The sequence below is a fragment of the Oncorhynchus nerka genome, linkage group LG10 (assembly GCF_034236695.1).
Source record: "Oncorhynchus nerka isolate Pitt River linkage group LG10, Oner_Uvic_2.0, whole genome shotgun sequence".
In the NCBI taxonomy this organism is placed as follows: Eukaryota; Metazoa; Chordata; class Actinopteri; order Salmoniformes; family Salmonidae; genus Oncorhynchus; species Oncorhynchus nerka.
In genome coordinates this window covers 81,082,597-81,096,126 of record NC_088405.1, presented here as the reverse complement: position 1 = coordinate 81,096,126, position 13,530 = coordinate 81,082,597, and the positions used below count along the sequence as shown (strand labels likewise).

The 13,530-nt window shown below is 41.7% G+C and overlaps 1 protein-coding gene across 2 annotated transcripts in view; it reads left to right on the top strand.

Moving 5' to 3' along the window:
- Positions 1-13,530, top strand: part of doc2b (double C2-like domains, beta) — a 263,270-nt gene that overhangs the window by 47,477 nt on the left and 202,263 nt on the right. For both annotated transcript variants that reach the window (XM_029671532.2, XM_065023792.1), the window contains exons 7-8: positions 2,596-2,700; positions 2,939-3,094. In XM_029671532.2, coding sequence (XP_029527392.2) covers positions 2,596-2,700; positions 2,939-3,094 — 261 coding nt within the window. The remainder of the gene's footprint in view (positions 1-2,595; positions 2,701-2,938; positions 3,095-13,530) is intronic.

Below are 13,530 nucleotides of genomic sequence, written 5' to 3'. Positions count from 1 at the left end.
AAACACGCACTCATATTCACCTCTATAGCTGCCTGCCTGCGGGGCTGACACAGTTTGGGCTGGTGCGGGAGGGAATCGCGTGAGTCAGCAATGACATAGAAGTCGCTGCTCCCTTGGCCGTATTCATTAGACCAGATTGAAGAGCCGGGTGGTATTTCACAGGGAGCATGAGAAAGGATTGAGTGAGTGTGTGTGTGTGTGTGTGTGTGTGTGTGTGTGTGTGTGTGTGTGTGTGTGTGTGTGTGTGTGTGTGTGTGTGTGTGTGTGTGTGTGTGTGTGTGTGTGTGTGTGTGTGTGTGTGTGTGTGTGTGTGTGTACAATAGGTGCATGCGTATGACAGTGTGGGTTTGTGGCTGCACCTGTGTATATGCAAGTCAATATGAATGTGTGAATGTGTGTGTATAAATGAAGGAGACTGTTTCTTTGGAGAGAGAGCGAGAGAGAGGAGGGGTGGTGTATAGCACACACTCAGTCCTTGCACTGCCAGCCTCCCTGCCTGATTGAAACCATGGCAGATGGGCTGCGAAAAATTGGAAGGCAGACCCGCACCGGTCTTCCCGTATTTTTTTTATTTCTCTCTCACCTTCAGAAAAAAAATCTAATTTGCAGACTGGCCTCAGGCCACTGATCAGGGCCAGTGTGGGGTGATGCAATGGCGAGGGCCAGAGCAGCGCAGACTTGGTTAGGTGCCCTTACACCCCTGCCTAACTCCTAAATTGCCCCAACACACCCCGAAGCACAGGGGATTATGCAACTTGCTCTCTGAAGCCATTGGTTTACGTTTGAATCAGATTCAGTTTCTCTCTCTGGCTGCCATGTGTCGTTTACGATACTGCAGCTAGCATGATGTGGTTGTTTAAACCAGTATGAACTAGACCAATAGAAGGTCCCAGCAGAGCGAGATCTTGTCTTTGTGCTATGATAATGGTTTATGATTATATTTGCATGATAACTGGAACCCCTCTTCAGGTCATACAGAGGCACCTGCAGTTGGATAACTAGGGCTGGGCAGTATACCATATTTGAAGATATACCGGTATTGATGCACAGACCGGTTTGGGATTTTACTTTACCTTCTTTAACAGTATTTGAATGTTTGGTTTGTTAAATGTGATACGCCATGTGTAAAGTAAATTTTTATATTTTACTTGGCTACTTGAGTCATCTCTCTCCACGCTCTCTCTCTCTCTCTCCATGCCGCTTCCACACAGACCTAGCCCAGCCCTCTGTCACTCGAGTGCATTTGTTGTTCCTCATCCACAAGACACTTGTGTTCAGTGTGCTTGGTCAATGCAGCACATGCAACAATGTTGATGGCAATGATACTGTTTTAACTTTTCTTCTTAATATAAATCCACTAGCGTTATATAATTACACTATTAGTTTGTTTCTTACATCTGCAAACAGCTAGTTTGTCTTTTCTTAGCAAGTTGGGCCTAAATCGTGTTAGCCACTAATGCTAATCGCTTGCTAGCCAATAAATGTACTGAGTCAGAGCAAACGTAAATTGGCTATACAGCATGATAATACCAGTGATGGTGTAGACCTAAATTGGCATGTTGTTTATGAAACAGTGTCTTCTAAATCAAAGAGGAATATGCAAAGCAAGCTTATGTTAGCTACATGAAGTAGCTAGGAGAAAACATTTAATGTAGCCAAAGATTATAAGGGTCCTCTAGGAAACACTTCTCAACACTTTGGTTCCTACCATGTCACAATAACACCTCCCTGGTATTTTCATTCGTTGTCAAGTCAAACAACACTGTATTCAAAGTGCCCACTATTATATTCTAACTATAGAACTAGAATAGTCATTCTATTTCCATGATTCCAACAGTTGCTCGATATCGCAATTGCAACATTTGATAAAAAATAAGGCCTAGATTGTTTGCCCATATCGTGCAGCCCTATGTGGCAGTATGGAAATGATCTCAAATGAGTGCAGGAAATGCAGAAACTGATGAAAATGCTCATTTGGGGGGGGGGGGGGTTGATGTTAAATTGAACAGTATAAAGCAATAAGAATGGCGAAAGACCTGTTGAATTCACTTAGAATGTATGTGTTGCCACTGTAGGGTCACGCGCTACTCATAAAGCAAATTTAGAACTTTTATTGTTCAAAAACATAAAATACCTTCATTTTTTATTTTTTATACTGTGATATAATATTTTACATTTACATTTACATTTAAGTCATTTAGCAGACGCTCTTATCCAGAGCGACTTACAAATTGGTGCGTTCACCTTATGACATCCAGTGGAACTGCCACTTTACAATAGTGCATCTAAATCTTTTAAGGGGGGGGGGGGGGAGAAGGATTACTTGCCCATATCGCCCAGCCCTATGAATAACGCCCATAACTTCTGAATTAACACGTTAATGCCATTATGGGGTGACACTGGGCTGTACCTTTTTAACATTTTTTTTCATTTACACATGGTCTATATTGTAGGAGAATCACCTAGTCACTTCGTCAAGAGGTTCAGATCTCTTGATATAAGAGCTAAGGTGTTGTTTTTATGTGATACCTACTGGTCTTGTTATAATCCCCTATTGACGTGCACTCTTGTCTTGTCTCTTCTGTGTGTCTGCAGTGGTGTCTAGTGGCAGCGACAGTGAGTCGGACCACAGTGAAGGAAGCGGGAAGAGCAAGGTGTCCAGCCAGGGTCTCTCTGAGGGCAAGCAGCGTACTGACTCAGGTACATCCCTCTGTATACCTTCTCTCTGACCCTGGCACGCATAAGACACCACAAATATACACAATGGAGTAATACAACTTTTGATTTAGAAATTGTAAGACAGTTTTACTTAGAGTGTAAGCCATTGATGAGATTTATTCTTGAACAATCAATATCAATCACAATGAACAGCAAAACTATTGAACAGTAGGAAATCTTCCAGACTGTGCCTTTTAACCCCCTGTGTGTTTGTCCACAGTGTTCAGTGGGGGGAGGATTGGGACCCCCACAGGGCTGGGTTGGGGACCACAGGGCAGCCTGCTGTCAGAGAGCCGCTCCAGCCTAACCAGCAAGCCCCCCCACAGCACAGCTCCCCCTGAGGACTACGACACAGACCACAGCTTCCCCTCCCCCAGTGAGTACACCCAGAACTCAACATTATCTATGTGGCTCCAATGGCTCAGTCGGTTAGACAGAGCATGGTCAGGGTTGTGGAATATGTACTGCATTGGCCATATAGGTGTGACTTTCAATGTGGCCTTGGATAAAAGTCCCATTTTATACCCAGAGTGGGTTCTAATCCATCTTCCCCCTGTTCTTGTTGATTACTTTCAACGGACCTGACAGGACAAGCTAGATTTAAGCAATATGGGAATGCTGTGTGGATCCACATCACCTTTTATTAGGCAAGGTGTTGTTTACACTGCACTGCTTTCACATCTCATAGGCCTAATCAATAAGGGCAGAGGTGAGAGAGTGAATCAGCCCCTGTGTGTTGCCTAACCCTACACACTAGGCCAGTATCTAACAAGTCTAGCCTGTTGCAATGCATTGCAAATTAAGAGCTCTGACCGCTTTGGCTTCCATGTCAAGCCGGCCTAGATTGACTCTGTGTAGAGGACTCTTGAGGGGATGTGAGCTCAGAGCAACAGGTGTTGGTGCCCAAGAAGGGTACCTGTTTGCGCTCTCCCTTCCATGTTGCGTTCCCAACAATAATGTCTCTAAATTCGGAAGCAGTATGTGCACACCCACCGACCGGAAGAAACCTGAACAGGAGTGCTTACAGAGCTGAACCCCCCTTAGCCTTCTGACAAATGTAAAATGTAAATACTGAGCAAAGCTCCTGTTCTCCATCCCAGGAAGGAAACCCTGTCCTCGGGTGTTCCAGCCCCGACAAGACCCCCTGTCTCTCTCGGTTTCTGCCAGTGGGTGCGGTGTAATGCCAGTATGGGATCCCCCACCGCTATCCCTGCCCTCCACAGCCAGAACGCCCGCTGGCACAACTCAAGCCCAATTAGGTCTCATTTGCACAGCGATGGTGTCTCGCCAATTTGTGGCTCCCGCTTTTTTAAAGATAACAGCTCTCTTTCATGTGCTCACTTGACACATTTGTTGAAAGTGTTGACTTTCCCGACTGTGACCATGCAGAACGTGGAGCCTTAATTTAATTGGGGATTTTAATTTGTATTTTATTTTGTACTTCTCTTGGCCTTCATGCATCCATACAAAGAAAGCAATTTACCACATTTCATACCCTCTTCTTTTATCTGCCCTTTTCCTGTATACTTTTATATCATTAAACGTAAGCGGTACTGTATCACCAACGCCAGCTACCGCCGTCCAGTGCCGTAAACGTGTTGGTTAACTTTGCAGGATAATGACTTCATTTGACTTCAGGGTCCTGTGTCACTCAGTTGGTAGAGCATGGCACTTGCAACACCGGGGTTGTGGGTTCGATTCCCACAGGGGACCAGTATGAAAATGTATGCACTCACTACTGTCGCTCCGGATCAGAGTGTCTGCTTAATGGCAAAATATTTTCATCTACGTGTACTCCGTTAGCCAACTAGCAAAATTACTCCCTCTGCACCACTAAATGGAAAAGGACCCGGAAATCCATCTCTGCCCAATAGTTGGGGATAGACTTCTCCCCCTAATACCCCATCGCTGTAATTGATTGAAAATATGAATGTCATTTATATACAAATGTGGACATCAAGGATAGCCCGGGCTGTGTAGAATGCGCCACTGCATGGATTACCTCCAGGGAAACCGGAGAATGGATATCTATTTATAAGGCGTTGATTTATGTCGCCTGCGAGCGGCGGGCCGTCATTAATCAGAACATAATGGGGTTTAGCCCTATGCAAGGCGCTGGGACTCCCCTGCTCACTCATTTGTTTTCACTCAACATCGTCCTGTTTCAAGCCACTTAGGGATTAGTCAGAGCAATTACTCATTCCCACTATTTCTTCATTTGAATCTTATTCATTAGTCTTTATAAGGTAGCAGAACCATTTCATGTGTGTGCATGTTCAATCGAGCTTGAATAGCAACCATTTTTAAGTGTGTTATTATAGTGGAGTTTTGTCTCCAGATTTCCCATTAGATCTTGGTTTTAGCATTGATTTTTAGCATTTATTTTCTTCTATTCGAGACACTAGCACACTTTCAATCCAGTCTATTTGACTCCCTTTTAGACACAATCTGTATGTTGAAGCTGTTCACCATGATATATAGCGCTAGACTGGAGTAGCTTTTAATGACGATGGCATTTAGCAGACATTATGTACTTTACTAGGTATATTTACTGGAATCCAAAGCACTGAAGGTGCAAAAGGAGCAATATGAAAAGTATTTTTCTATATGGTACTCTTTTTTTTACAAATTAATTTCTACCTCCGATCATTGTAGATGATGCAACCATGGCCAGACTACTGTTCTCGCAAGAATGAATGATGGACATCATAAGATGCTAAGTAAAAAAGGAAGAATGTCATCATATCACCCCAAGTAACCATTTCTTAATTCAATCAGTTTTTTAAAGTTTTTTTGTCACTCTACCCAATGTGAAATCACGCTAGTTGGCTTTGTGTGCGTTCCTTCAATGAAGCCTTGAGCCCACGCACAACCTGGGTCTTTATGTTCACATCGCTTTGTTTTGATGTAGTCTTTCAAGCGACTTTTTTTCTGTCATTACCAAGGTAGCCGTGTGCAGCTGTGTGCCAGCTCAACTGGAATTTGAAGCGAGAGAGGGAAAATAACCAATAAGGCTCTTACAGTAGTGTCTGTAAGTCTTTCATTGATTTCCCTGATAGCAGGAGGGAAACTTGCTTGTTGTCGGTCTCTGTAAATAACCCTCCCACTTCCCCATGCACCCCAGTCTTATACTTCCAACCATTCGGCAGGGTAGTCTAGTGGTTAGACCGTTGGTCTAGTAACCGGAAGGTTGCAAGTTCAAATCCCCGAGCTGACAAGGTACAAATCTGTCGTTCTGCCCCTGAACAGGCAGTTAAGCCACTGTTCCTAGGCTGTCATTGAAAATAAGAATTTGTTCTTAACTGACTTGCCTAGTTAAATAAAGGTAAAAAAAAATGTTTACATTTTTTTTATCCACTCCTCCTCTCTCTCCCTCACCCAATTTATCTAATCTACCTTGACATTTCTGAAGTTTGCTGCTATTCTTTTTTTCTTTTTTTCTTTTCTCTTTACACTGAGGTTGTATAATTGCACTTCATTGTGCACTCTTTCGGGAATCATTCCTCACTCTCTGATGCAGAAAACCTACCACAGTGTTTGAGCAAAGGTTTTCTGAATGGCACTGAAGAGGAATCGTTTACATACGCACCGCTGCCAGTTCCTGTATACGCTCGCCGTTTTAACACAACGTACATGTATGTTGACAGTCTCCCCTTTTCTTTAAGAGCTACCCTAACATTACCTGCAGTTAACCTGATGAGAACAGGAAATGTGCATATTCCACGTGCTGCTCCGTCTTGGTTTAATGAAATGCTGTTTAGTGATCGCGTCTTCCTCAAATGAGCTTACTCAATTAGACGATGCCATGGCTTGATGAAGTGACATTTTTTCTCCCTGTCAGTTAGCACCGATTGAGCCCATCTAATGAGAACCTGGGACTCTGATACAGAAACCTACTGTAGCATTGAAGTCTGCAAGAGATCAAGAGGCTCCAATATGTGATAAATCTCTTATGTGAAATCAGTAGCATTTGCAGAGCTCGGGTACAATATGTACCAGGACCCTACTTAACACACTATCAGCGCTAACTGTTCTTGTATGAACTGGAGTACACAAGTCCATTTTACTCTGTTCTTGTCATTAATTACAGTTAATTACACAACAGCCACACAGGAAATCATTGACGTAAATACAATCAAGTTACCGGCTGTGATGCAGAGCTGCTGGCTGATTGAGAACATCATCTTTGTTTTTCTTCATACTACTCATACTTCCTCAAAACCTGTTTGCTAGTACTCTGCCATTTTATAGGCTACTGTATTTGAGTTACATTATTGTTCTCATTTTCTATTGGTTGATTTCAACTGAAGCAAAATGGTGTCGTTCTGCATGCGATATGCTGTAGACCGGGTCAGAGGTTGCACACCCCTTATGTAAGCGCTCTATATGGGATTGGTCAATCGCAGGCAGTTTGTTTGGGTCTTGTAGTTGAAGGTTATTGAAGAGATTGGCATTTCAACACCTTTTTAAGGATCCTTCTGTCCTCTGCGTAAGATGAGTCATCCACCCTCACCTTTTCCCTTGGCCAGCAACAGTTTCACCTGAAGAGCATCACTAGTCTGACTGATACCGTTCTTCACAACATAACAAAAAGACGTATAATTACCACCTTCTATTCCTGGCCATTGGTATCAGCAACAACTGAACATTAATATGACACTCAGCCTGTGTCCCAAATAGCACCCTGTTCCCTACATAGAGCACTACTTTTGACCCAATCAAAAGTAGTGCACTATATACGTGGCCTCAGTCACCGATGAAAGCAATGATCAACCTGCAATATACGATGTCATTACCTCACTTACATCGCAAGTTTGATATAATTGATTTAACATTTCCAAATGTGCGTCTGCGGAACGTAGCCTCCCCCTACAAAATATCCGATAATGACTCTGATCTGTCAGTTACACTGTTGCGAAATGCTAACATGACACCTCTTTCAGGAATACAAAACACCTCCTCTGCCAAGGATGGGGACGGATGCAACGACTGCCATTTTCTAATACGGGTTGGGGAAGGAGGGGGTGGGTGATGGTGCGGTGGAGGGAGGTGGGGGCAGTCATTTGGCAAACATAATTAATAACACTCCAGTCTCCCCTGATTAGCTCCAGACAAGGCCTGAATACGAGATGAGGACTGGCTATAGAGAGTCTGCTGGAGATTTGCCCAGGGGCCGATGATGTGTTACTCCGACCTAATGATTATTCTAGGAGGCATTATGAAAACAGTGAAAGCCTATTGTAGTTTCGGCTTAACATTGGATAAGCATAGAGGCCTATTGGGATGTATTTACAATGTTGCTTGATTTGCTTCATACTGTACCATCTCTACCATTGAGAAACAACAAAAAGATGCCTTTCACCCACTTCTCATGTAAAAAATATTTGGAATTGATACAATTGTTGTAATACACAGTCGAGTCGATTAAGTAATCTGCAGACATTAAAATGAGCTAGTATGGGTTTCCATTCAAAATGTGTCTTAGGAAATTAATAATTATCTTCCCACTAAGGGACACAGTCAGACTGCAGTGCTGTGTTCAGGCATTCTCCACGGAAGTTCACAATGTCAAGCAATTCCTTCTGCTTTGACAGGCAGTCATGATTGGATGTGGTGAAATAACTTTACAGAAAAACTTGAGGGACAGGGAGGTTGATGGGAATACACACTTGGTGTCTCTTGACATTTTGGTCCAGCACTGATGTGGTTCTCTCACTAGCCTGTCCAGTAACTGGCTGTATTAAAGTTGTTGATAAAACAGCTGTAGTAGAGCTATGTGGTGTGCATTTTGCAATGGGCTCTTAATTTAATCGTACTGCGGTGAGTTGCAGAAATTGTGTGGATTAAAAAAGAGCCTTGACCCAAATTGTAAATGTTACTAGAGCTCTGCATATTCGTAAGCCAAGTAATCTGCACTTTATTATTGATTGTAGGTCTACCTTACCTTATGGTGAGGCGTTGTCTCGCATGAGAGTCTCTCAACAGAAACACAAGTCTAATAGAGTGCTGGGGAGGGGAAGGAGCTCCGCGGACCCTTCGTTTCCGGAAGTGATTTAGCCATTTATTGTAGCCATTTGTGCTCTGTAGTGTTACTAGTTTTCTCGTGTCAATTAACTTGTGACATTCCTGGATTACAAATTATAGGAATAAAGTCTAATTTAGACAACAGGTGTAACCTTTTTCAAGTTGAAGTTGGAAGTTTACATACACTTAGGTTGTAGTCATTGAAACTCATTTTTCAACCACTCCACAAATTTCTTGTTAACAAACTATAGTTTTGGCAAGTCGGTTAGGACATCTCCTTTGTGAATGACACAAGTCATTTTCCCAACAATTGTTTACAGACAGATTATTTCACTTATAATTCACTGTATCACAATTCCAGTGGGTCAGAAGTTTACATACACTAAATTGACTGTTCCTTTTAACAGCTTGGACAATTCCAGAAAATTATGTCATGGCTTTAGAAGCTTCTGATAGGCTAATTGACATCATTTGAATCAATTGGAGGTGTACCTGTGGATGTATTTCACGGCCTACCTTCAAACTCAGTGCCTCTTTGATTGACATCATGGGAAAATCAAAAGAAATCAGCCAAGACCTCAGAAAAAATTGTAGACGTCCACAAGTCTGGGTCATTCTTGGGAGAAATTTCCAAATGCCCAAAGATACCACATTCATCTGTACAAACAATAGTACGCAAGTATAAACATAATGGTACCACGTAGCCGTCATACCGTGCAGGAAGGAGACGCGTTCTGTCTCCTAGAGATGAACGTACTTTGGTGCGAACAGTGCAAATCAATCCCAGAACAACAGCAACGGACCTTGTGAAGATGCTGGAGGAAACACAGTAAAACGAGTCCTATATCGACATAGCCTGAAAGGAGCGCAAGGAAGAAGCCACTGCTCCAAAACCGCCATAAAAAAACAGACATGGGGACAAAGATCGTACTTTTTGGAGAAATGGTCTCTGGTCTGATGAAACAAAAATAGAACTGTTTGGCCATAATGACCATCGTTATGTTTGGAGGAAAAAGGGGGAGGCAACCGTGAAGCACGGGGGTGGCAGCATCATGTTGTGGGGGTGCTTTGCTGCAGGAGAGACTGGTGCACTTCACAAAATAGATGGCATCACGACGATGGAAAATATGTGGATATATTGAAGCAACATCTCAAGACATCAGTCAGGAAGTTAAAGCTTGTTCGCAAATCTTCCAAATAGACAATAACTCCAAGCATACTTCCAAAGTTGTTGCAAAATGGCTTAAGGACAACAAATTCAAGGTATTGGAGTGGCCATCACAAACCCTGTGATGGAGTGTATGTAAACTTCTGACCCAGTGAGGATGTGATGAAATAAATCATTCTCTCTACTATTATTCTGACATTTTACATTCTTAAAATAAAGTGGTGTTCCTAACTGAACTAAGATAGGGAATGTTTCCTCTGATTAAATGTCAGGAATTGTGAAAAACTGAGTTTGAATGTATTTGTCTAAGGTGTATGTAAACTTCCGACTTCAACTGTATCTGGCTATGCTGGCAAAATCACTACATATCCCATTGACCCAAAAAACATCCAGCCAACCATACGCAAATGATGCTGGTAGATATCAAAACTGAATTTGGATCCGTTAAAATTAATTTTAAGTAGAAATGATATCCTTCGCCACTGTTGTCTTATGACACAATAGATAGCTCGAACCAGTCATGAATATTCAACTAAACAGTAACTAATTTTACATTTTCTTTCCAGCGAATTTCTTAGTTACATGATTGTATAACTAGCAAACGAGTTTTGAAGTTGAGGGTGCAGTATTTATACATTTTGAAAACTAGCATAGTTCAGCTAGTTTAGCCAGGGAAAACAAGCTTTGGACAGGACATAGCTGGGCAGACATGCGTACTAGGCTAATTCGGTACACAGATTGTAGTTTTTATGCCGTGATATCAGGAGCTGACTGTGCAAAGTTTGATTAAACAATTCGAACACTGAAACAAATACATCAGATTACAAATATTTAAGGAGAGCGAATCGATATACAATCCCGAAATCAGTTGTAACTGTCAATGATAAAACAAAGTTTAAAACGATATTTGAGTTTTTACCTTAATCCAGAAAATGTATGGTGAAGTCGCTTCCGGACACAGTAGACTCCTCCTCCTCACCACTCTATTGAGCTGCACATACAGTGGTAGTGATTCACACTCTAGTTATTCATTTAAGTGAGGGAAACTGTACTAGCTATAGCCAAAGGTGTGCGAAGTAAGTAGAGTGGAACACTTTAGCTAAATGTGGCTCTCCTCATGATCTGGATGGATGAAAAGCTAACAGGAGGCAGGGGTCCCTTTGGTCCGCAACTCTTTATGTTGGGCTCATCAGCAATGCTGATGCACCGATGGAGGAGATTCTCTCTCCCACACGCAGCCCTATTATCTCCCCAGGAGGCTGCAGTAATTGTATTAGTATGCGAAACAGACCTGTGTCGGTTTATTCAGTGGTCCGACAGCTCTTTTTTTTATGGGCAGTAGATCTCACCGATAGTCATTCAGGTTCCTAAGGCGTCTTTATTTAAGCCTGTATGAAATGTTATCTGGGCTTCCAGCAAGGAATTTATTCATCACTAAAGGGTCCACCGTTATAGCTGTTCTTAAAAAAAGAAAGTAAAAGGGATGCTGGAACAAAAGGTGTTTGCAGTTATCACACGGACAGAGTAATTTGATACTTTGTATATTCCCATTTGAAATTGGTAAATGACTGAGTGAGGTGAATGCCACAAGTGGATTTGATTGATTCGTAAATGACTTTTTAATTGTATTAAATATCCTAATTTCATGAATGATCTTTCAGTTACACCTCAACTGCGCCACAGCAACTGGCTATTCATTGCTAACTATGTCCGGAGGCATCTTTCAGAAAAATTGTCTCAACACAAAAGAAAATGGCCAGTCAAAATCCCAAGTGATGGTCTCCGCTGAGATGAATGGAATGCTTTCCCTCTTTAACCCTGTTGTCAACCTTTATCACCAAGGCCAAACTTAATGTCTGGTTCACCTGCTGTTTCCCCAAAGCTGGACATAAAGATTGTATGTTAGTCATGCACTGCATCTCCGAATGCACACCTCACTACAGCATAGTAAGAAGCTGGGGAGGGCCCATTCTGTGTGGAAAACCTTGTCGTGTGCCATGCAGACAGGCTCTTGGCTTGGTAGGCTACACTTTTTGTGTTCAATGGGGCCAATGACTTACCTAAGAAGTTGGGTCATTCCACGAATAGAGTACATTTTGCATCCCTTTGATGTTGTAAGTAGAAATTGCGCACCAATATTACATTGTAATAGCCTGTTATATTAAATGTGCCCTTCAATATAGACCACATGTGCACTCAATGTATCCGAATAAAGACTTGCTAAAGTGCCAAAAATCTGCATTTCTAATAATCAACGTTCTGATTTGAACTCACTTAACCCCAAAATGTTTACGTTTTCACCATCATTGTAAAGCCTTAGTTATGTTCTTGCTTTGACTGTCATTTCTGAAGATGATTATATATTTAATGTAATTATTGATACATTTAAGTCTCTCCCTCATTTTCAGGTTAAGTGAACAGAACTTTTGTTTGATTATGGGAAAACTATTCTTTTTAAAATAATTTTTCAAAAGAAACATTGAACATATAAGCAATAGTAAAGTCATAGTGTAAAAGCAGATGAGCTGCTGCTACTCTTTTTGCCAATGTTTTGGTGTTTTGTGATGGAAAACTGAGATCTTCAAGCATAACACGTCAATCCTGTTACCCATAGGCTAGAACATTTTTACATTTTAAAAAGATTTGTGAAGCTTGCATTCAATTGCCCCTTCCTGTTGCACACAACAAGCTTCCATTTCCCGTGTCACAAGGGGATTTATGGTTGATTTAAGGTGAAAACCTCAACCATGTTATGGTCAATCAAATTGAATGGCACTTTATTGGCACTTTTATTTAACCTCTTGAGATGGGAAAGCATGTTTTTGTATGAAGTTGAGCATTTATGACAGAATGTTAAAATTCATTTTTATTATTATTATTTTTTTTAACCAAGTTAGGGTACATACATTTAGGGTATTCTATTTGTGGAACGACCCATATATAATGTTTAATGGTGATGCTCTTACCTCTGTACTGTGTGTCCTCTGCATTCTCAATATGTATCATCTTATCCAACAAACCAAACCTCTTTGGCACTGGCCAGAGACCACAAAACTCCTGTGTTAGTTTCAACAGCTGTTCAGTGATAGTTGTGAAGTTTACTTTTTAAACATACTGAATCTTTATGGTATTCTGACACTTTATTGAGACCATATGGAAATCAGAAGGGGATACAGGAGTAACAGTGGGAAGGGTGAACATGGATTGAACCTTGTCTTCGGTAGGGGGATTTGTATACAGGACATGTGCCGGGAGTGTTAGCACTCAACCACGGCTTTGCTTAAGTTGCCCTTTTTAAAGGAAGATAAAAAATGGCTTATCTGTTTTGATCTATTATCTACTCATGCATAAGATACCATTGCAGTCTTTACACTCTTATTTGCTCATTCGGTGGTTCCCTCAGATCAGTTCCCTATCCATTTGGATAGTGTTGATGTGATATCAATTCTTCTATGGTTTCTGATTATGTGCGGTATCACTATGGTGGGGTTATGGGCTACCTGGTTGCCTGGAGACAGACAGCAGGCTCTTCCTTCCTGGAGCCGTGTTCCAGCAGATCCCCTTTAATGAAAATGACTGTGTGACACAAACAGCAGTATTAATTTTATTGTGGACTGTGC